The sequence below is a fragment of the Bufo bufo genome, chromosome 9 (assembly GCF_905171765.1).
Source record: "Bufo bufo chromosome 9, aBufBuf1.1, whole genome shotgun sequence".
Lineage (NCBI taxonomy): Eukaryota > Metazoa > Chordata > Amphibia > Anura > Bufonidae > Bufo > Bufo bufo.
Window position 1 is genome coordinate 174,946,150 of NC_053397.1, and position 25,571 is coordinate 174,971,720.

At 44.0% G+C, this 25,571-nt stretch overlaps 1 protein-coding gene across 1 annotated transcript in view; it reads left to right on the forward strand.

The window, feature by feature from the left end:
• LOC120979833 (IQ motif and SEC7 domain-containing protein 2-like) overlaps positions 1-6,873 on the forward strand; it is a 347,471-nt gene extending 340,598 nt beyond the window's left edge. The window contains exon 3 of the mRNA XM_040408788.1: positions 6,831-6,873. Within this exon, the coding sequence (XP_040264722.1) occupies positions 6,831-6,873 (43 nt within the window). The remainder of the gene's footprint in view (positions 1-6,830) is intronic.
• Positions 6,874-25,571: the final 18,698 nt, after the last annotated feature.

Genomic DNA, 25,571 nt, shown 5'->3' on the forward strand with positions numbered 1-25,571 from the left:
CCTGAATATTAATTCCGCAGCGGAACAAACTCAATGTTTTGTTGCGGATTTCCTGTAGCTGAATGTCTCTATTCATTTCAATGGAGATGTAATCTGCACAGAAATGTGCGGATTACAGGAAAAAAAACCTACAAAATCTGCAGCATAATCCACAGCAAAAACGGCAACTTTGTAAAATCCGCACTTGAAGATTTTATTTTCCGCAAAGTGTGAGGCACCCTCAGGCCCCTTGCAGACGAGGGTGAGCGGATTAGGTCCGGATGCATTGTGGATGCGTTCATTGAAAAATGCGCAATTTTGCAAGCAAGTTCATTCAGTTTTGTATGCGATCGCATTCAGTTTTTACCGTGCAGGTGGAATGTGCATTGATAAAACTGAAGGTTTACAAACAACATCTCTTAGCAACCATCCGTGAAAAACGCATCGCATCCGCAAGCAATTGCGATTTTCACGCAGCCCCATTCACTTCTATAGGGCCAGCGTTGCGTGAATAAACGCAGAATATAGAACATGCTGCAATTTTCATGCAACGCCCAAGTGATGCGTGAAAACCAACGCTCACGTACACAGACCTATTGAAATGAATGGGTCCGGATTCAGTGCGGGCGCAATGCGTTCACATCGCGCTTTGCACCCGCGCGGAATACTCGCTCGTGTGAAAGGGGCCTTAATGTGTGCTAAATACATGTCTAAAGAGTGGTGCAGTTTGGCGCATCTAGGGTTTCTACTAGGGATGAGCGAGCGCTCCGTACATTATTAGAATGCATTGGCTTCGATGAGCCAAAGTTAATACTTCATGAAGTCTCGCGGGACTTCGCGTAATAACTTCATAAATTAATTTCTACTGTAAGAAACCATTTTCCGAACTCGGGTTTGGTTTCAAGGTACCACTGAGTTCGGGAAATGGTTTCATCCAAAGTCGATTCGCTCATCCCTAGTTTCTACACTTTGTTCTGACATACTCGACAAGGGTGCAGGCTTAGCTGAAAGGGGTGGAGCTTTGCAGGAAAGTAGAAGGGGCCTAAGATGCATCATTTTATCCCAAAATTGCACCACAATACTGGTAAGGCAACCAATAGTTGGTATAGTCAGAGAAAAATGTCTATCCCTGCACCAGATTTATCATCCAGCCTGAGCCCCTGTGATGAATCGGATGCAGGTCTAGACAGCCGGTCTGAGTATATGGCATCTATAGGATCAGTAAATGCTTTCACTGTGGACTGGAAGCCAGTGGGGCACATTTACTAAGACTGGCTTTTTATGTCTGTCTTAATTCTCCTCTTGCGCTTCCCTACGGTTGGTCTAATTTATGACGAGACGTGCGCTTCATCATAAATTAGGTGCGTCAATAGCAGTCCTTGCGCTTGGCGATAAAACTGCTTTTTTGCCAACATTTACGCCTGTTTCCAGTGGTAAATGTAAGTAAATTTGCTGGGGCTGGAGTCCAGACCCTGGCACAGCCACACCCACAACCTGCCCTTGGCCCACCCAACTGACGAACGTGGCATAAAAAAATGGCAGTGCAAGTAAATATTGTTGCACAGTCCCTTAATATAATCGCAAGTCCCTTAATAAATGTGCCCAGTCTCTGTAAGCATTCCTATGAGACTCACGTTGAGACTGTCTTAGGAATGCCTAGTGAGACTGACTTCTGCTCCACAGACTCCACACCAGGGAGAACCAGAGTGTTGGTCACGTGGTACGACAGAGGAACGGAGGCTGATAAGTCAGGAGTAAAGCTATCTATAAGATTAACAGCACTACTATTTAGTTGATGTACATGAGTGCCTTTTTAAAGGGGTATTCCGGTAGGTAAAGTTACCCCTATCCACAAGCTAGGGGATAACAATCACACCGGTGGGGGTTCTACCGCTGGGCCCACTACCGTTCATAAGAACAGGAGCCCATACCCCCTGCAGGCCCCCTGCTGCTCCCCTGAAATGATTGGAGCAGTCAGTCGCACATGCGCGCCGCGGCTCTATTAATCTCTATGGGAATTCCGGAGATAGGTGAGTGCTGTACTCTGCTACCGTATCTCCTGAACTTCCATTTAAATGAATGGAGCGGCCACACGCATGTGCAATCGGCCGCTCCAGTCATTTCAGGGGAGCAGCATGAGGCCTTCATTATTTTCAAAAGGTCAGGAAGACCAATAAGGCCTTAACATTACATGTGCTTTTTGCTACATATTAAAACATAACTTTTATTGTTGCTTGTAAATATAAACATCTACTGACTAAGGGAGCATTCACGCTTGCATTAAACTTTCCGGTATTAAGTTCCGTCCTCGGGGCTCAATACCAGAAAAAAACTGATCAGTTTTATCCCCATGCATTCTGAATGGAGAGCAATCCGTTCAGTATGTCTTCAGTTCAGTCACTGAACGGTTTTTGGACAGAGAAAATACTGCAGCATGCTGCAGTATTTTCTCAGTCCAAAATTCCGGAACACTTGCCGGAATGCTGGATCCGGCATTATTTTCCATTGAAATGCATTAATGCCAGATCCGGCCCCAAGTGTTCTGGCAAAACTGATCTGGTTTTGCGGTCTGCGCATGCGCAGACCCTTTAAAAATGTGAAAAAGATAAATACCGGATCCGTTTTTTTGGGGATGACAACCGGAGAGACGGATCCGGTATTGCAATGCATTTGTGAGACGGATCCGCATCCGGATCCGTCTACAAATGGTAACCTTTTGCATACAGATTGCCGGATCCGGCAGGCAGTTCCGTCGTCTGCCGGAATCCAACAACGCAAGTGTAAAAGTAACCTAAATAAAAATATCTAAAATTATCAGCTGTGTCACCTGGTTACTTTTGGTCAAGTGTATTTGTAACACTGTTATCTTCACAGTGTAATGTAGTAATTGCAGGGATATAGTGAGCTGTATGCGTACTTTGCTAGTCTCACTCCTTCTCTGTCCCAGTGCTACCTAGAACATCTACGCAAGGCCGGCGCAAGTTTTTTTTTATAGTAAGGCGGCGGGCCCTCCCTCCCACCGGGCGGCTGCCGCACTGCCCGGGCTGGTGCGTCTATGATTGTGCACCGCCCGGGCGCAGCCTGAAGAGAGGGACCGACAGGAGGGAAGCGCCTCTAGTGTAGCGTGGCCGAGCTCTTTTTGGTCCGTGGTACAGGAGCATTTGTTTCCTGTACCCGGCCGGACTGTACACTTCCTTTCAGTCCGGCCGGGTACAGGAAACAAATGCTCCTGTACCACGGACCGAACAGAGCTCGGCCACGCTAAACTAGAGGTGGGGGGGAATGAGAGTGACCAGGGAGGGGGGGGAGTAAATGAGAGTGACAAGGGAGGGGGGGGGAGTAAATGAGAGTGACAAGGGAGGGGGGGAGTAAATGAGAGTGACAAGGGAGGGGGGGAGTAAATTACAGTGACTAGGGAGGGGTCGGAGTAAATGAGAGTGACGAGGGAGGGGGGTAGTAAATGAGAGTGACAAGAGAGTGGGGGGGAATGAGAGTGACAAGGGAGGGGGAGAGAGTGACAATGGGCGGGGTGAAAAAGAGAGTGACAAGGGAGGGGGGATAAGAGTGACAAGGGAGGGAGGGGGGAGAAGAGAGTGACAAGGGAGGGGGGATAAGAGTGACAAGGGAGGGAGGGGGGAGAAGAGAGTGACAAGGGAGGGGGGATAAGAGTGACAAGGGAGGGAGGGGGGAGAAGAGAGTGACAAGGGAGGGGGAGAGAGTGACAAGGGGCAGGGTGAGAAAGAGAGTGACAAGGGAGAAGAGGGTGACAAGGGGGGGGAGAAGATAGTGACAAGGGGGGGAGAAGAGTGACAAGGGACGGAGGGGGGGAGAAGAGAGTGACAAGGAACGGAGGGGGGGAAGAAGAGTGACAAGGGATGGAGGGGGGGGGAAGAGAGTGACAAGGGATGGAGGGGGGGAAGAGAGTGACAAGGGAGGAGGGGGGAGAAGAGAGTGACAAGGGAGGAGGGGGGGAGAAGAGAGTGACAAGGGAGGAGGGGGGGAGAAGAGAGTGACAAGGGAGGAGGGGGGGAGAAGAGAGGGACAAGGGAGGAGGGGGGGAGAAGAGAGTGACAAGGGAGGAGGGGGGGAGAAGAGAGTGACAAGGGAGGAGGGGGGGAGAAGAGAGTGACAAGGGAGGAGGGGGGGAGAAGAGAGTGACAAGGGAGGAGGGGGGGAGAAGAGAGTGACAAGGAAGGGGGGGGAGAAGAGAGTGACAAGGAAGGGGGGGGGAGAGAGTGACAAGGGGGGGAGGGGAAGAAGAGTGACAAGGGAGTCCCCAGAGCCAGACCAAGAGCCAGACTGCAGCCAGAGACCAGATCATCTTATTGTCCTGGTGGTAAGTAGACAATGCAATATGTTTATTATTTAATTGTTTAGTTATTAATACTACATTGGAAACTAATTTACCTCACATTAAGGCTCCATTCACACGTCCGCAACGTGTTTTGCGGATACACGGAGCTGCGGATCCGCAAAACACGGAAAGCGGCAATGTGCGTTCCGCATTTTGCGGATCGCACATTGCCGGCACTAATAGAATATGCCTGTTCTTGTCTGCAATTGCGGACAAGAATAGGACATGTTCTATTTTTTTGCGGAACGGAAGTGCGGACCCGGAAGTGCAGATCCGCAATTCCCATAGAAGTGAATGGGTCTGTAATTCTGTTCCGCAAAATGCAGAACGAAATTGCGGACGTGTGAATGGAGCCTAAAAGGACACTATAGTCCCAGAACCAGTACAGTTTAATGTAGTGGTACTGGTGTCTATAGCCTGTTCCTGCAGAGAAAAGACACTGTGCAGTACTGGTGGTAAAGGAGCACTATAGTGCCAGGAAAACAAACTCATTTTCCTGGCACTATATAGTTGTTAGGAGTGGGGCACCCTCTTGTCCCCCTCTCACTGGGCTGAAGGGGTTAAAACCCCTTCAGCCACTTACCTTTCTCCAGCGCCGGCACTGGGAACTCTTTCCCCGATCCTCCTCTCAGCTGTGAATGCGCATGCGCACGCATTCAAAGCTATGTTCCGCGTCTTCCCACTGTAATTTTCACAGTGAGAATCGCGGAAGCACCTCTAGCGGCTGTCAGGGAGACGGCTACAAGAAGCTTGATTAACCCTAAGGGAAACATAGCAGTTCTTTTAATTTAAATGCTGAGAAAGGGGTGGAACATATGTGATGTCATGATATGGGCAGGGGGGGGGGGGCGGCAATTTTTATCTTGCCTAGGGCGGCAAAAATCCTTGCACCGGCCCTGCATCTACGTCCTACTATTTCCTAATAACCAGACCACCTGCTGCCTAAAACAACTTTAAACATTGCCCCCCGACAGGTTTCGCCAGATGACCTGGCGTCTTCAGAGGATCCGGGCAGAACGTGTTCGGAAGGGGGCGGGGATGATCTTTTTAATCCTCTGTTCGTGACCTCACTAATCTAATAGCGTATCGCTAGCTACAATGTTTTCATGTATGCCGGTAAATTCACTAAATTCCTCTCCTCCTGGCTGACCTGATACCTTTCGCTTCACTTCTGCTGGCTGCTGCGCATGATCCCGGACTTTAACATCGCGCTCTGTCTAGTCGCTCAGTGCGCATGTTTTGGGACTTTTCTTTACTAGAAGTACGCCCTGCATGATTCTGGACTTTGCTTCAATATGCTTCTTTTAGATATACTGCGCATGTCTATAGACTTTGACTCTCTTTTTTAAGAAAGGCTAGCTAGTCCATAGGTCCCATAAGATTGATTTTCTGTTATTGTATAGCTCTAATATTAACTTATACAGAGTTCTACTATTCATTTTAATTCATATCTATGAATTATTGATTTTTTATCCCATCGTTTTTAGCTTATCTTAATACCTATTTTAGTCATGATTCATTTATCACACAGGCTATATTTTTTCTAATATTGATGCTTATATTTTATTTATTTGCTGAGAAATATGAGGATACTTTTATTAAACCTATTCTATTGGCTATATTGTTCTTAAAAATCATGTATTTTTTAAAGGGTAAAAAAGAGTATATTTTTAAAAATGTATATTTTTTATTATTTTTCCTCATACCATTATTTTCAATTAAACTAGTGATTTTCCTATCCACTTTTTGTACCTGAATTTTTCCTTATTCTAAATCATAAATTATTACTTTTATTTAATTAGCCTAGTGATGTATATATAAAAAAAAAATCATGCTATTAATTAATGGATTGTCCATATTTTTAAGTTGTAACATTTCTTTTATTATCATTCCGCCTGCTTACTTGTCTTGGGTATCTTTTATCTATGGGTTATTCATATATGCTCCTTTATTATCATACCTCATAACGATAATAACATATTGTAGAGGATAAGTAGATTATAGCTTTACAATCTTTTATTATTATTTTCTAGCCCTTGGTGAGGATTAGGGAGTTATTATTATAGGGTCTATTATGATATAGGCCATAGGTCTATTATAATATACATCTCATCCGCCCCTAGTTTTTATTGTCATCATATTCTTCAAGTCATGTAGGGTTAATATTACTCATATAGTGCTCTAGAGTATTCTTGTGAAAAAAGAGGCCGTCTATGTCAGAGAAATTGGATAGGGAGAGATTACTTCTCTCAATTCGTCATACTTACCTGGCTCTCCGCGCCACTCCTGGTCCCCGCACCGCCGCTGCTGCTTCTCCCCGATTTTCATCCGTGCATGGGGGGAAGCAGCAGTGGCGGTGCGGGGACCAGGACCGGCGCGCGTATATTCCCTGTGAGGGGCCCAGCACATGGGGGGGGGGGGCAGTTTATGATATTGGATAACCCCTTTAATGTACAGCCGTACTGCATTTCCACACTTACCCTACTGTGTTTTCTAGGGTAAGAAGACCACCTGTTCCTGTAACGAGAAGTTTACTGTAAGTACCGTACATTTAATTTTTTTTATGCTTTGTTAGAGTCTGGTTGGTGGAGATTTATCACCATGGGGATCATTTACTAAAGACTAGCATTTCATACTTCAGTCTTAATAAAATGCCCGCTGGTTAACATGTGACCAATTTATTAAGAGGTGTACACACCCCAAACGGAAACCTAGGCCATTTAGCAACTGGCGTAGACTTCACTGATAATTTGCGCCGGTCTCTGGCGTAAATTACAGTAAATGTGTCAGGCCGCAGTGGCCCCACCCTTTTCACTAAGCCCTCCCACTTTTTAAGAGAACACTGTTAAAAACTAAAAAAATTGGCAATTTTTTACGCACAATGTCATTTCACAATTTTTTTTTACTTTTGTATACATTTAGTAAATGACCCCCCCACCCCCCAGTTAGTACAATGGAAAATTGGGGTAGTTATCCATAGCTGCCATCGAGATTGATACGTTCTTTTTTGAAAGTACCTCTGAAAAATTGCAGCTAGAATCTGATTGGTTGCTGTTGAAAAATGCTACAACTTTTGCAACAGTAGTGATATGATGTCATCTATAGAGCGGCTGTCATTGGTTGTCACTAGAGATGAGCGAATTTCATATTTAGAAATTCGCTCACGCTTCGTTTGGTGGTAAAAGCAGAATTGCGTTATGGATTCCGTTACCACGGACCATAACGCAATTCTATGACGGAATGCATAACGGAATTCCTTTAGAGGCATTCTGTTATTCATTCCGTCATAATAGAAGTCTATGGGCTGCAAAACCAATCCATCCCGTTTCCGTTATGCAGGGGAGTCCTCTCCTGCATAATGGAAACGGGACGCAATTCTGCTTTTATCACCAAACGAAGCGTGAATGAATTTCATAACATGAAATTCGCTCATCTCTAGTTGTCGCACAACCTGTATCTGCTGATAGTTAACCAGGTCTTGTTCCAATTATATAGGAATCAGTGGCTAGAATAATAATGCATTAGGGCTCATGCACACGACAGTATTTTTGCGTTCAGTATACTGGCGGTTTTTTGAGTTCAGTATGCGGTACATATACTGAGCCATTCATTTCAATGGTTCAGCAAAAAAAATAACTGAAGTGTCTCCGTGTGCATTCCGTTTCAGTATTTCCGTATTTCTGTACCGTGAAAAGATAGAACATGTCCTATTCTTGTCCGCAAATCACGGTGCTTGGCTCCATTCAAGTCAATGGGTCCGCCCAAAAAACGGAACACATACTGAAATGCATCCGTATGTCTTCCATATCCGTTCCAGGGGTTATGACCACCCTGCAATCCATCAGCAGTGGTCGTGCTTGCACACTATAGTTGAAAGCACCAGCCTATGCACACTCTCACGGTCTCGGCACCTTTTCCTATAATGTACAGGCACGACCACCGTTACTGAATTACAGGGTGGTCATAACCTCTGGAAACAAGCAGTGTATAATGTGATGGAAAAATGATTCAAGCCAACAAAGGGGGCAATATGGATAATGAGAATACATTCGTAAGTGCCTTGTATTAACTTTCTCTACATGATAAATGTAATTTGCTGAAGTGACACAACCGCTTTAATGGTGCCTCCTTAGGGGTTGTCCAGGATTAGAAAAATATTGCTGCTCTCTTCCAAAAACAGCCCCACACCTGTCCACGGGTTGTGTCTGGTACTGCAGCTCATCTCCTTTTAAGTGGATGGGGCTGAGCTGTAATACCATACAGAACCTGTGGACAGGCGTGGCACTGTTTTTGGAAGAAAGCCACCTTTCTTTTTTAGTTCTGGACAACCCCTTTAACTTTTGACGCTATTTGTGATTTCTTAATATATCCTTCATCCCTGCCTCAACAGTTCATTCAATGATTGGAAGCTTTGGGGGAAGGATATATAATTTCCCATATAACATTTCATTATGGTGTTCTAGATCCGCAGCCGCAAATTTATGACGGTGCTGATTGCATATTATTCTGTCTAATCAGCCGCACATTGTATTCATACAGATGGAAGGTTTATGCAGATTGTACAGTACATATAGTACACAGCATTATACAGACTTATTCTAAAAATGAATTCCCTGACAATATGAGCCATTAACAGAAATCTGATTGCGTAGACAAACGTTGTTTCCATGAACGCACTTAAAGTCACCTAGAAATGGGCGATTATCACACCTGCCTCTGTACAGCGGTGGTGTCCTTCTTATCCTAATGTCTTATCATTACCTATGTAAGTGAAATGGTGCTGTGCAGTCATTAAAGGGCTATCCTCAGAAGTCTGACACCCTGCACCACACCAATCAGCTGTTCTGCAGTATCGTCAGTGCTGGAACTACACAGCTCCGTCCATTTTGCATCGAATGGAGCTGGTTACTGCAGTGGTGCACCCCTTGAGGTCCATGGGAACAGTGCTGCAGTTACCAGCTCCATCCACAACACACTAGACAGAGCCGTGTAGTTTGGGGTGTCGAACCCCCACCGATATTGATGGCCCAGTGCTAACCACTATGCTGTTTCCTATCCTATGGAGGCAGTATGGTGGCTCAGTGGTTAACACTGGTGCATTGCAGCACTGTGGTCCTAGGTTTGACTCCAACATCTGCATGGAGTTTGTCTTTGCATAGGTTTCCTCCCACAGTCCAATGACGGGGAATTTAGATTGTGAGCTCCACTGGGGCACATCGAGTGATGCTAATGTCTGTAAAGCGCTATGGAATATGTTAGCGCTATATAAGTGAGTAGAACAAAGAAAATCCTGAGGGTAGGCTGTCAGTAGTAATATCCTGGAATCCCCCTTTAACATGAATGTTCTTATATTGTAAGTGGAACACATGCTTAACATGAATTAAGTTGTAGAGAAACGCAAAATCGAAGAAAAAAATGATTCGTTTTGAGCCCCATTGGGGACAGCCTGTTGGTAATGTCTGTAAAGCGCTGCGGAATATAGTAGTCGCTATATAAGTGCGTATAATCAATAAATAAGTGCGTATAATAAATACATTTTTTCACAAAAATATGGTTAACTCTTTCAGCCCCAGAAAGTTTTTTTGCTTTTGCATTTTCATTTTTCACTCTCTGACTTTCTAGGGTGATAACTTTTTTTATTTTTCTGTTCACATAGCCGTATGAGGGCTTGTTTTTTTTTAAAGGGACAAGTTGCGCTTTTCTAATTCCACCATTTACAGTGCCATCCACATATCCCCCTCCCCATAACAGTGCCATCCACAGATCCCCCTCCCCATAACAGTGCCATCCACAGATCCCCCTCCCCATAACAGTGCCAACCACAGATCCCCCTCCCATAACAGTGCCATCCACAGATCCCCCTCCCATAACAGTGCCATCCACAGATCCCCCTCCCATACCAGTGCCATCCACAGATCCCCCTCCCATAACAGTGCCATCCACAGATCCCCCTCCCATAACAGTGCCATCCACAGATCCCCCTCCCCATAACAGTGCCATCCACAGATCCCCCTCCCATAACAGTGCCATCCACAGATCCCCCTCCCATAACAGTGCCATCCACAGATCCCCCTCCCCATAACAGTGCCATCCACAGATCCCCCTCCCCATAACAGTGCCATCCACAGATCCCCCTCCCCATAACAGTGCCATCCACAGATCCCCCTCCCCACCGCTCACAGGAGTATACATTTTAAACTGTAATCCTAATCCATATCCTGCAACTTTAACTTTAAATCAGCGCTCATCTCTAGTCTTTACTATCTTACTTTCAGCTAGTCAGCTCCAGTAACAGGCAGTGCGGGCGGTGCTTACTCACTGACGTCACGCGCCTGCACCGCCTAGTGGGAGGAGCAGGCGCCTGACGTCAGTGAGCGAGCGCCGCCCGCATTGCCTGCTGTTACCGGAGCTGAGTAAGAATCTAGTAATGAGTTATGTTAAATCTGCAGGCAGATTAGGATTACAGTTTAGAGTTTATAAATATATGTGAGCAGCGGGGCCGGTGTAGCGCAGGAGAGTTAGAGCGCCAGCCGGCCCTGCCACTGCCAGCATAACATTAGGGGCACTGGTCAAAACATCCGGGACTCAAGTCCCGAATGTTTTGACCTAACGATGCCCCTGATTTAATTTTTTGTGGGAGGTGAAGAGACCAAAAATGGCGAAATTGGCCATTTTGACTTTTTGTCCATTTTGCCTTTGGCATATGGGAAATGTATTTTTATATTTTAATAGTAATAGTATGGGCGTTTTCACACGCAGCGATACCCATGATGTATAATTTTTTTATTGTTTACATTTTTTATTTACATTTTGAGGAAAGGGGGGGTGATTTGAATTTTTATATACTTTTTTATTTTTAAAAACAAATTTGTTTTTTTTACACTATTTTATAGTTCCCATTGGGAACTATAACAAGCAGTCACAGTAATTTCCCCGTCACTGCCCCCACACATTAATTTCCCCGTCACTACCCCCACACAGTAATTTCCCCGGCACTGCCCCCACACAGTAGTTTCCCCCACAGTAATTTCTCCCACACTGCCTCCATATAGTAATTTTTGCCACACTGCCCCATATAGTAATTTCCCTCACACTGCCCCCCACACAATAGTTTCCCCACACACAGTAGTTTCCCCCACATTGCCCCATATAGTAATTTGCCCCCACATAGTAATCCCTCTCATAATAATTCCCCCCCACACAGTAATCCCACCATAATATTTTGCCCCCACATAGTGCAATTTCCCCCCAATGTACTCTGTTCACATGTCCTCCTGTGTGTCCCCCATGTTTCCCAAGGTTGGCACATAAAATAAAAAATAAAAATAAAAGCTAAATATTCACCATTGTCCAGGTGTGCTATGGCAGGCGCGCACCCTCTTCGCTGTGCTGCGTCCCGGCACAGATGTGCAGTGTGACGTCATCACGCACGCCTGCGCCGGGATTTTCCTACCGCATAGGCCTCAGGCCTACTAGACCTGAAGCCTATGGTGGTGATCGGCGGCGGGGCATAGGAGCGCATAGTTCCCTGTGCTCAGGTATGTGAGTGTTCAGGTCGGCGTTGGGCCCCCCAGCAGTGGTGGGCCCAGGGCTGCCAACTCGAACGTCCCTATTGTAATCCGCCTCTGACTGGAAGGGGGCCCCTTTGGTGACGGGGGCCCAGGGCAATTGCACAGTCCCCCCCCAACGCCGGCCCTGGATATAACATAATAACAGCCTGGACAAGCTGGTAGCTTTAATCCTCTCCTCTTATACACCGTTCCTGTAAGGTCCTCTGATATTATATGATATCAGCCTGGACATGCTGGGAGTTGTAGTCCTCTCCTCTTGTACCCCCCTCCCTATAATGTCCTTTGATGTCAGATACTGTAGGTTACAGTTTCCATTCTGTGTCTTTTATCGTCACCCACTGTCCCAGATATGGTGTCCTCTCTTTGGGTGTTTTGAAAGTGGTCACACTAAGTCAAGTCCTTCCTGACCACTGGTGGCAATGGTGTTTTGTAAGGATAGTATTTAACCCTTTCCTAAAGGGGCATGTGGACAAGGAAGTTAAGGCTGCAGTGTCATTACACAAAGCAACATTACAGTTCTAATAACACATCCTATACCGGTAATTGCTCTTTGGTCATACTCTTGCCCTCTATGTGCTCCTCCGCAGTGGGCTTGGATTCTGCAATTTCTCTTGTGGGCAGCAGACTACTGTTCCCAACTTGCATTGCTATTCCAGACTGTTCTCCTCCCCCTGTGTTCCAGTGCTTGCTGAAGAGTAAATCTTATCCCTTTTTGTGCCCTTCATATTGTGCTTTCCTCACTGTTGATCCCCTCACATTATTTCCCATTTACAGCCTTCTATAACTTCCAGTGCTGGGACTGAGCATGCTCGACCAGTGAGCTGATGTTGAACTGCAGGTCGTAACTGTAGGCAGTGAGCTATAGACACCCCAACTCAAAACTTTTAAAGAGTTCCCTTGAAGTCTCACACAGTTTGAAAGGCCTTTAGAGAGTAACATTCCTCTTAATATTCTCTATATGAAAATTTTAAAATGAAAAGACTTGACCCATAGAATCAATTAATATTCTATATGTAGTTTGTGTATGCTATTCAATAAAAGGGATTTCCAGGACTGCAATACTGATGACCTATGCCATAAATATCACATCATTGGAGGTAGGACTCACTCCAGTCAGCTGATTGAATAGGTTGTGGCGCTTTATTTACAACTCAAGTGAATAGGGGAATTGGTGCTCTCTGGAGCACTGCAGCTTTTTCAATCAGGAGATTTTCAGACCCTACCCATTTGATATTGATTCTAGTCTTGGAAAACCCCTTTAAAAAAATCAAGCTGCTCTAAGGCTACACCAAATTCATTGACCTCCAGAGGGTTGCTGCCACTTGCCAGTGTACACAAACCATCAGTAGGCTTAGGCTACTTTCACATGTGCGCTTTCCCTTTCCGCTATTGAGATCCGTCATAGGCTTCATTGTCAATGGGGACAAAACTGAACAGAACGAAACTGAGTGCACCAGAATGCATTCCGTTCCGTTTGGCTGCGTCCCCATCGCGGACAGAATAACGCTGCAAGCAGTGTATTTCTGTCCGCGATGTGGTGCGGAGCAAGACGGATCCGTCATGACCTGACTCACAATGTAAGTCAATGGAGACGGATCAGTTTTCTCTGACACAAAAGAAAACTGATCCATCCCCCATTGATTTACAGTGGTTTTAGAGACGGATCAGTCTTGGCTATTTTAGAGATAGTACAACCAGATCCATTCAGAACGGATGCAGATGGTTGTATTATCATGATCGAAGCGTTTTTGCTGATCCATGTCGGATCCAGCAAAAACACTGGTGTGAAAGTAGCCTTAGGGCCCTTTCACACTTGCGTTCTTTTCTTCCGGCGCAGAGTTCCGTCGTCGGGGCTCTATGCCGGAAGAATCCTGATCAGTTTTATCCTAATGCATTCTGAATGGAGAGAAATCCGTTCAGGATGCATCAGGATGTCTTCAGTTCCGGAACGGAACGTTTTTTGGCAGGCGAAAATACCGCAGCATGCTGCGCTTTTTGCTCCGGCCAAAAATCCTGAACACTTGCCACAAGGCCAGATCCGGAATTAATGCCCATTGAAAGGCACTAATCCGGATCAGGCCTTAAGCTAAACGTCGTTTCGGCGCATCGCCGGATCCGACGTTTAGCTTTTTCAGAGTGGTTACCATGGCTGCAAGGACGTTAAAGTCCTGGCAGCCATGGTAAAGTGTAGTGGGGAGCGGGGGAGCAGTATACTTACCGTCCGTGCGGCTCCCCGGGCGCTCCAGAGTGACGTCAGGGCGCCCCACGCGCATGGATGACGTGATCACATGGACACGTCATCCATGCGCATGGGGCGCTCTGACGTCATTCTGGAGCGCCCCGGGAGCCGCACAGACTGTAAGTATACTGCTCCTCCGCTCCCCACTACTACTATGGCAGCCAGGACTTTAATAGCGTCCTGGCTGCCATAGTAACACTGAACGCATTTTGAAGACGGATCCGTCTTCAAATGCTTTCAGTTCACTTGCGTTTTTCCGGATCCGGCGTGTAATTCCGGCAAATGGAGTACACGCCGGATCCGGACAACGCAAGTGTGAAAGAGCCCTTAACCAGTAGATTTGCATCTAATATAACAAGCCTTAAAGTGTATCTGAGTAAAAATAAAAATAAAAGTTTGCACAATGGCTCTGCTTCTTTGTATAATCAAAAATATGAAGGAGCACTTATGTTTGGGTTTCCCTAAAGTTTATTAGCCATATTATACCCTGCTTCAGCTGCACAGCTAGATGCATTTCTCTCAGAAGTAGGGGGCATCTCCATTCTGCCAGCACTGTACTGTGACATCCTTTCCCTTACTTCCCACTAAGTTTGGTTTCAGTTCCGGAGCTCACAGAACAGATAAATCACGGCATTGACTTATTGGGGCATTGCTTTGGTAAAACGAGAGTAAATCGTGCTTTGGGAGCCTATAGAATTTGTCTAGCCTGTCGGCACTGCCTGGTTGTACACCTTTGTATTCTTTAGCATTGGGCAATCATTGCTATAGTTTGTTTGTGGTACTGAAATTTGTTAGTATTTAGTATGTTTTTAAAAACTAATAAGAAATCATTTTTAAATTTGCGGTGTTGGCCAAGACACCAGTCGCACAACCAAAATTCACTGTTTAGCAGTGTAGTCATTGAATTCAGTGACTCGCAATTTGCAGCAACCACAATCCCATAATTACAAAAAATTCTGCAGATTTTTTCTGCCCTGGGGTTCAGTCGCGGCAGCTTGCGAATTGCACTGCACCCCTATTAATTTCAACATCTGCACTGCTGCACAGCTATCTTTGGATGTGAGGCGGGTGTTGTGACCAAGATTGCCATGTTTCCCCAGCCTGAAGGAGGTTTCCAAAATGAGGTGGATTTTGGAAAACTCCTTTAGGGCCCTTGCACACGACCGTATGCCCTCCGAGACATTGTGACCTGTATAAGAAAATCCGTCTAAATTTTATTGTACTTTTCAATGCATTTCTATACACAAAATCAGAGATTCTTTTGTTCATAGTGTTAAAGGGGTTGTCCAGCCGTTAATATTTGTCATCAATATCTGGTGGAGGTACGACACCTGGGACCCTCGCGAATCAACTGTTTGACAAGGAGGCGGCACTCCATGCAAGCGCCGTTTACTGTAGTTACAAACACCCTCTCTATTCACTTGAATGGAGTGGGTACTTGTATTGCACTGCACTTCCGAGACGACACATAGTGTAATGAAGAGGAAGCAGCGCTCACACGGAGTGCCGCCTCCTCTTCAAACAGCTGATCGGCAGGGGTGTCGTTCTCCCCCCCCCCCCCCCCCACCAACGGATAGGTCATCAATATTAACGGCTGGACAACCCCTTTAACATTAAAAGGGTACATTTAGAATTGAGGCTTGACCTGTGATTTTGTAGAATTTTTTGTATTTGCCTTCTTATGGTAAACGCCGAAACCTCTGCACAAAGCTCTGATGCCAGAAATTCTTATCTAAGATTTCCTTGTGCTAGAAATCACTGCAGACAGCAAAGCTATTACACATTGCCTTAGAGGCTGTGATTCCTTAAAAATATGACTATGCTGTATATCAAACTGTTTAGTGGAAGCTGCAGATAAGCAGAACCTTTGTATCAATCCTTAATGTCACTGTGCCTCTAGATAATGTATCATCAAAGTTTAAAAAGAAAGTTTCACTGCGTGATCCAGGCCATATATTATGTAATGCATACACTACAGACTTGCATGTTTTTTGCTTAAAGGGGTTGTTGCACAGCAGACAATCTCCGGCAATGTCTGTGATCAGAGGCAACTCCAATCACAGACATTTGAACCATCAGATGTCATGGTCAATTGTGACCATGGCATTTGAATGGTCACGTCTGTTTAAAGGGAATCTGTCACCAGTGACCTCCCTGTCAAACGGTTTGTATAGACACATAGCTGTGGTCACCTGAATAAAATACAGTTTTTCTTCTTTTAATCCAAGTTAGGATACTTTTTCGTAATATGCAAATTAGGGCTTTGGTGCAAGGAGGTAATCACTGTTGCTCTTGTTACATCCAAACTCCACTCCTTTCTGTTGCTTTGATCGACAGGGACAGGCAGTGGCAACACACCCAGGGTGGGGGCTGGCCACAGAAAGGGCAGATCTTGGGTGCAACAAGAGCAATGGTGACGTCCTCCTAGCACCAAAGTCCTAATTTGCATATTAAGAAAAAGTAATGCAAAATGAATATATAGGAAGAGCAAACAAAAAACTTATGGTAGCACACATGCAAACAGTAGTACTAAGGATTAGGGATTATTATGGATTAAAGTGGTACTATACCTACTATACATGAAAAATAGAAGCTCTTTGCGCATCAGCATCAAGGTGGCTTCTGCAAATGGGTACCTACCCCTAACAGAACTGCATCTCCTGGGCCTAACCTAAGCCTACAATGTTCAGTTTTTTGTTTGCTGTCTCCGTACTAGCTTTATGGATGTGCACCTGCGACTTTGGATGTGCTAGTTTGAATTTTCTTGTATATAGGAAGAGCATCATGTAAGAAAGATAATTGGTTTTGAAAATTTATGGCTGTCAAATTTGGTTCAGAACGCTAAAGGTTAAATCTGTTCAGCTCCGCCGGCGTCCCGTTTCTGTGCAGGAGCGAGGACACGCACAGCGTCCTCGTCTCCTTGGGTATAGGGGGCGGGACGGACCGGCCGCGCATGTCTCCTCCGCGCAGCCGGCGTCCCCAGTTCCCCAGGCAACCAGGCGAGGTCTGAGCACCGAGCTGGGCACTCGGTGCTCAGCTGGACTTCCTGGTGCGGGTCATGTGACACTGGCCACGTCACATGACCCCAGCTAGCTAGTATTTAACAGGCAGCCTGCTGGCCACAGGTTGCCTGTTAATTTAGTTTCCTGGCGATTTGTTTGATTCCTGTATGCTTACCTGATCCTGTTCCCTGACGATCCTTTGCCTGCTCCTCCTGTACTGCGCATCCCTCCTGGTATTTTGACCTCGACTTCCACCTGACTATTCTTTGCGGACTCCTGTTGTACTTCTCTACTCTCCTGGTATTTGACCCCGGCTTCTCCTGACCATTCTTTGCTTATCCCTCTGTACTGCGTTGCTCGCTTGGTTTTGACCCGGTCCGTTCACGATACGTTATTTGTCTCGTCTGTCCTCCCTGCACATATTCTAAGTTAGGGACTGCCGTCCAGTTGTCCCCTGTCATCAGGACTCGTGAGGCAAGTAGGCAGGGCCAGGGGTGAGGGTGGAGCGCAGTGGTCACTATCCTCCCCCCTGTGTGTGTGTGGACGTGACCAATACACTGAGACAGTTGTATTGAGAGAGCAGCAGCAGAAAGGACACCTCCCGAGCTGTGATAAGGAGAGACCTGTGGGAGAAAGGACATGCCCCCTGACAAAGGACACAACCCTTATTCTGAAGCATAAACTTCCAGCTTGAAATAAATCTAGCAGAGCAATTGGAGCAGATCTCTGGATCCATGTGAGGCACAGGGCTGATTCTAGCTTTGTTACAAAGAGACTGTCATGTGAAAGAGACTGGCATGTACTATACAATGTCTGAAGTTCCTTCTTTTTACATAAATCATCAGAGGTAACCCCTTTAAAAAGAGGACACCGTGCTGCATTAACACTTTATCCATTTGTCATCAGGAATGGGGGTCCAGAGGTCAGATCCCCATTGATCATAAAGTGATGGCATATCCTTGCTTTATAAGATGGTAAAACTGATTTAAAGGGGCTTTCCAAAACTATAACAGACCTCCCAAAATGGTCGAGCTGTGGTGGTGACTATACTTAACCCCTTAAGGACTCAGCCCTATTTCACCTTAAGGACTTGGGCATTTTTTGCAAATCTGACCAGTGTCACTTTAAGTGCTGATAACTTTAAAACGCTTTGACTTATCCAGGCCGTTCTGAGATTGTTTTTTTGTCACATATTGTACTTCATGACACTGGTAAAATGAAGTCAAAAAAATAAATTTTTATTTATAGAAAAATACCAAAATTACCAAAAATTTGTAAAAAATTGCAAATTTCCAAGTTTCAATTTCTCTACTTCTATAATACATAGTAATACCTCCAAAAATAGTTATTACTTTACATTCCCCATATGTCTACTTCATGTTTGAATCATTTTTGGAATGTTATTTTATTTTTTGGGGATGTTACAAGGCTTAGAAGTTTAGAAGCAAATCTTGAAATTTTTCTGAAATTTTCAAAAAAACTATTTTTAGGGACCAGTTCAGGTCTGAAGTCACTTTGCGAGGCTTACATAATAGAAACCACCCAAAAATGACCCCATTCTATAAACAATACCCCTGAAGGTATTCAAAACTGATTTTACAAACTTTGTTAACCCTTTAGGTGTTCCACAAGAATTAATGGAAAATAGAGATACAATTTCAAAATTTCACTTTTTTGGCAGATTTTCCATTTTAATAATTTTTTTCCAGTTACAAAGCAAGGGTTAACAGCCAAACAAAACTCAATATTTATGGCCCTGATTCTGTAGTTTACAGAAACACCCCATATGTGGTCGTAAACCGCTGTACGGGCACACGGCAGGGCACAGAAGGAAAGGAATGCCATACGGTTTTTGGAAGGCAGATTTTGCTGGACTGGTTTTTTTGACACCATGTTCCATTTGAAGCCCCCCTGATGCAACCCTAGAGTAGAAACTCCAAAAAAGTGACCTCATCTAAGAAACTACACCCCTCAAGGTATTCAAAACTGATTTTACAAACGTCGTTAACCCTTTAGGTGTTCCACAAGAGTTATTTGCAAATGGAGATGAAATTTCAGAATTAAAATTTTTGGGCAAATTTTCCATTTTAGGCTACTTTCACACTAGCGTTCGGGGTTCCGCTTGTGAGCTCCGTTTGAAGGCTCTCACAAGCGGCCCCGAACGGATCCGTAGAGCCCCAATGCATTCTGAGTGGATGCGGATCCGCTCAGAATGCATCAGGATGGCTCCGCTTGGCATCCGTTCCGCCTAGCAGGCGGACATCCGAACGCAGCTTGCATCGTTCGGGTGTCCGCCTGGTCGTCCAGACATACAATGTAAGTCAATGGGGACGGATCCGTTTGAAGTTCACACAATATGGTGCAATTTTAAACGGATCCGTCCCCCATTGACTTTCAATGTAAAGTCTGGACGGATCCGTCTGACTAACTTTCACACTTAGAATTTTTTCTGAACTATAATGCAGACGGATCCGTTCTGAACGGATCCCAACGTTTGCATTATAGGAGCGGATCCGTCTGTGCAGACACCAGACGGATCCGCTCTGAACGCAAGTGTGAAAGTAGCCTTAATCCATTTTTCCCAGTAACAAAGCAAGGGTTAACATCCAAACAAAACTCAATATTTATGGCCCTGATTCTGTAGTTTACAGAAACGCCCCATATGTGGTCGTAAACAGCTGTACGAGCACACGGCAGGGCGCAGAAGGAAAGGAATGCCATACGGTTTTTGGAAGGCAGAATTTGCTGGACTGGTTTTTTTGACACCATGTCCCATTTGAAGCCCCCCTGATGCACCCCTAGAGTAGAAACTCAAAAAAAAGTGGCCCCATTTTAGAAACTACAGGATAGGGTAGCAGTATTGTTGGTACTAGTTTAGGGTACATATGATTTTTGGTTGCTCTATATTACGCTTTTTGTGAGGCAAGATAACAAGAAATAGCTGTTTTGGCACCGTTTTTATTTTTTGTCTGACAGGTTAGATCATGTGATATTTTTATAGACCAGGTTGTCACGGATGCGGCGATACCGAATATGTATACTTTTTTTTTATTTATGTAAGTTTTACACAATGATTTCATTTTTAAAGCAAAAGAAATCATGTTTTAGTGTTTCCATAGTCTGAGAGCCATAATTTTTTCAGTTTTTGGGTGATTACCTTGGGTAGGGTATGATTTTTGCGGGATGAGATGACTGTTTTATTGGCACTATTTTGGGGTGCGTGTGACTTTTTGATCGCTTGCTATTACACTTTTTGCGATGTACGGTGACAAAAAATGGTTTATTTAGCACAGTTTTTTTTTTCTACGGTGTTAATCTGAGGGGTTAGGTCATGTAATATTTTTATAGAGCCGGTCGATACGAACGCGGCGATACTAAATATGTATACTTTTTATTTGTTTATGTAAGTTTTACACAATAACAGCTTTTTTAAAACAAAAAAAATGATGTTTTAGTGTCTCCATATTCTGAGCCATATTTATTTATTTTTTTGGGCGATTGTCTCCGGTAGGGGCTCATTTTTTGGCCAGATGAGGTGACGGTTAGATTGGTACTAATTGGTACTAATTTTGGTGGGCAATCGCTTTTTTGATAGCTTGCTGTTGTACTTTTTTGTGATGTATGTGGCAAAAAAATTGTTTATTTAGCACAGTTTTTATTTTTTACGGTGTTCATCTGAGGGGTTAGGTCATGTGATATGTTTATAGAGCCGGTCGATATGGACGCGCCGATACCTAATATGTATACTTCCCCCCCCCCCTATTTTTTACCAATTATTTTTACTTTATTTGGGAAAAATGACGTTTTTGCTTATTTTTACTTGAAACTTTTAATTTTTTTTAGGGAATTTTTTTTCACTTTATTTTTTGTCCCACTTTGGGGGTCTAATCCTTTACAATGCATTCCAATACTTCTGTATTGGAATTCATTCGCTGTATGAGTAATACAGTGAGTGTTACTCATACAGCTTCCGGCCTGTGAGATCCAGGAAGCTGGATCTCACAGGCTCGTCACCGGAAGGCAGTGCGATGCCTTCCTTAGGCATCGCGCTGGCTTCCTTGCCATCGGGTCCCCCCTACAGCCGCATGGGGACCCGATGGCACCGCCACACGCCGCCGCAAACCGCAGGTAAAGCCGCAAACCGCAGGTCTGAATTGACCTGCGGTTTGAGACGATCGCTGACACGGGGGGTTCACGGGACCCCCCGTGCATTTAGCCGAGGTGCCTGCTCAATGATTTGAGCAGGGACCTGGTTCCGATCAGGTACAGCGCTGGTTCTAGCTTTGTTAGAAAGAGATTGTCATGTACTACAATATCAGATTTTTTTTTTTACATTAGTCATGGGATAACCCCTTTAACTGGTCACTGCCACTGGGTCCAGTCTCCGTTGCTCCACGGCAGACTCTTCATCTCCCTTCTGTGTGATGTTTATTTCAGCACAGCAGGGTAATAAAGAGTTGGCCATAGAGCAATGGAGACCAAACGCAGTGGCAGGGACCAGGTAAGTATAACCACCGCAGGCCAGCCACCCTGGGAGGTCTGTTATTGTCTTGGAGAACCCTTTTAACCACTTCCCATCTGGGCCCTTTGCCCCCTTCCTGACCAGGCCAAATTTTGCAAAACTGACATATCTCACTTTATGTGGTAATAACTTTGGAACGCCTTTATTTATCCAAGTCATTCAGAGATTGTTTTCTCGTGACACATTGTACTTCATGATAGTCATAAATTTGAGTCAAAATATTTCACCTTTATTTATGAAAAAATCCCAAATTTACCCAAAAATTTGAAAAATTAGCAATTTTCTAAATTTCAATTTCTCTGCTTTTAAAACAGAAAGTGATACCTCATAAAATATTTATTATTTAACATTCCCCATATGTCTACTTTATGTTGGCATCATTTTGGAAATGTCATTTTATTTTTTTAGGACGTTAGAAGGCTTAGAAGTTTAGAAGCAATTCTTAAAATTTTTAAGAAAATTGCCAAAACCCACTTTATAAGGACCAGTTCAGGTCTGAAGTCACTTTGTGGGGCCTACATAGTGGATACCCCCATAAATGACCCCATTGTAGAAACTACACCCCTCAAGGTATTCAAAACCGATTTTACAAACTTTGTTAACCCTTTAGGCGTTCCACAAGAATTAAAGGAAAATGGAGATCAAATTTTTAAATTTCACTTTTTTGGCAGATTTTCCATTTTAATCAATTTTTTTCTTTAACACATCGATGGTTAACAGCCAAACAAAACTCAATATTTATTACCCAGATTCTGCGGTTTACAGAAACACCCCACATGTGGTCGTAAACTGCTGTATGGGCACACGGCAGGGCGCAGAAGGAAAGGAACTCCACATGGTTTTTAGATGCCATGTCCCATTTGAAGCCCCCTGATGCACCCTTACAGTAGAAACTCCCAAGAAGTGACCCCATTTTGGAAACTAGGGGATAAGGTACTAGTTTTATTAGTACTATTTTTGGGTACATATGATTTTTTGATCATTCATTATAACACTTTATGGGGCAAGGTGACCAAAAAATTGGTTGTTTTAGCACAGTTTCTATTTATTTATTTTTACAGCGTTCACCTGAGAAGTTCAGTCAAGTGACATTTTTATAGAGCAGATTGTTACGGACGTGGCGATACCTAATATGTATACTTTTTCTCATTTATTAAAGTTTTACACAATATTAGCATTTTTGAAACCAAAAAATTATGTTTTAATGTGTCCATGTTCTGAGAGCTATAGTTTTTTTTATTTTTTGAGAGATTTTCTTATGTAGGGGCTCATTTTTTGCGGGATGAGGTGACGGTTTTATTGGTACCATTTTGTGGGACATACGCGTTTTTGATCACTTGGTGTTGCACCTTTTGTGATGCAAGGTGACAAAAATTGCTTGTTTTGACACAGTTTTTTTAATTTATTTTTTACGGTGTTCACCCGAGGGGTTAGGTCATGTGATATTTTTATAGAGCTGTTTTTTACGGACGCGGCAATACCTAATATGTATACTTTTTTTATTTGTTTCACTTTAACACAATAATAGCATTTTTGAAACCAAAAAAATGATGTTTTAGTGTCTCCATGTTATAAGAGCTATAGTTTTTTTATTTTTTGAGAGATTTTCTTATGTAGGGGCTCATTTTTTGCGGGATGAGGTGACGGTTTTATTGGTACCATTTTGTGGGACATAAGCGTTTTTGATCACTTGGTGTTGCACCTTTTGTGATGCAAGGTGACAAAAATAGCTTGTTTTGACACAGTTTTTTTTTTATTTATTTTTTACGGTGTTCACCCGAGGGGTTAGGTCATGTGATATTTTTATAGAGCTGGTTTTTACGGACGCGGCAATACTAAATATGTCTATTTTATTTTATTTTTAATTTTTTTTTTTATTCCTTACTTGGGATTTTTTTTTTTTTTTTACATGTGAAACTTTTTTGTATTTTATTTTTTCAACCCTTTATTTTAATTTTATTTTATTTTACACTTTTCGTCCCCCATAAGGTCATACAAGACCTCTGGGGGACATTTACTTCACTTTTTTTTTTTTTTTTTTTTTTTTTTTTTTTTTTACACTGTTGATTTCTCCTGTAACTGGGGCTGACATAGTAGCCCCAGTTACAGGACAAATGCACCCCTAGAGAGGCTGTACAGCAGCAATCCAGCGCTGTACAGCCTCAGTGCAGGGTTGATCGAGGTCTCTGAGAGACCTCACACAGCTCCTGCACACTCCGGTCACGGCGGTCACATGACCGCCGGGCCGGGGAACAGGAAGCGCACAGCGCTTCCTGCTCTGCAGACACAGCGCTCGGTGAGCGCTGTGTCTGCAGCGATCGTGAAGGCAGGGACACCTGGGCACTGTCCCTGCCTTATCTCTGGGTTGCCCTGCTGTCACTGACAGCGGGCAACCCGATCAGCAGCTGCACGATTAGCGTGCAGCTGCTATTTCTGACAGGACGTTTTAAAACGTGCTGTCAGAAATAGACGTCCACCCATAGGACGTTTATATCCTATGGGCGGACGTGAGGCGGTTAAAGGGAACCTGTCATCAACTTTATGCTGACCGTACTGAGGGCAGTATAAAGTAGTGACAGAAATGCTGATCTCAGCGGTGTGTCACACATCAGCTAAAAGTAAGTGGTTGCCGAGAACCAGCATCATAATAAGCCCAGGCCTTGAAAAGAGTCAAATCTACCTGAGAAGAGTCCTGGTTATTCATGAATTCCTGCTCTCCTGCTGATGACTGACAGTCTTCTACCTAGTTTTCTCCCTTTCTCTCTAGGAGAGAACTGACAATCATCAGCAGATGGGCGAGAGAGCAGGAGATTATGAATAACCAGGACTCTTCTCAGGTAGATTTGACTCTTGTCAAGGCCTGGGCTGCAATGATTATGATACTGGTTCTCAGCAACCACTTACTTTTAGCTGATGTGTGACACACAGCTGATATCAGTATTTCTGTCACTACTTTATACTGCCGTCAGTACGGTCTCCAAGACAATAACAGACCTCCCAGGGTGGCCTCCCAGGGTTCCCTTTAAGGCCTTCCTTAAAGGGAACCTGTCATGTGGATATTTGATTATAATCTAACTAATTATATACAATCATTAACTACTAAAAAGTACCTTAGATGTATTCACTTACTGGTGTGACAGATGGTTACCTCATAATATACACACAAAGATGCCACATGCCGCATGCTAATGAGCTGATTTGAGTCCAGCGTGATGTCATTGAGTCCAGCGTTTTTTTTTTAATTCAGAGCTATAGCCACTCCCCTGCCCACCTGCTGCTGATTCATATGGAAAATAACTGTCAATCAGCAGCAGGTAGGCGGGGAGAATCAGGAGCTCATGAATATTCAGGACTCATCATTATGAGCTGGAGCTTTTCAATACAAGATCTTGGCAGATTGACTGGGTCAATTAAAGAAAGTGACCCAGCATTTTGCTAAGAAGATCAGTCACTTATTTATGTTGCCCTTAGTTAGGACACCATAAAACTGGTGACAGGTTCCCTTTAAACATAAAGGCTTTAAGAATGTATCTTAAAAAACACAACAGCCAAAGCATGCTGCTAATGAAAAAAAAAAAAAAAAAAAAAAACATGTTTGTACTGCATATTTTTTCTAATTCCCATAAACTTACAGATAACATCTGAAGGTATCTTTTCCATTAAAGCTAAAAAAAAAAACGCAGCCAAAGTTTGCCAAATGCCACAAAGAAACTATTTGAATCCAGCCTCAGATTGTTATCAATGTTGAAATCTGTTCCTCCCGTTTTATGTTTAATCTATCGCCTTGTTTCTGATCCGTGGGTGTGCACATAAAGAGCATAAGATATTTGTAATCTTCATAGTCTTGTACTAGGATTTCCTACGTAGCAAACCTCTTTTTCCTTTGCACAGTTACCAGGCTGAG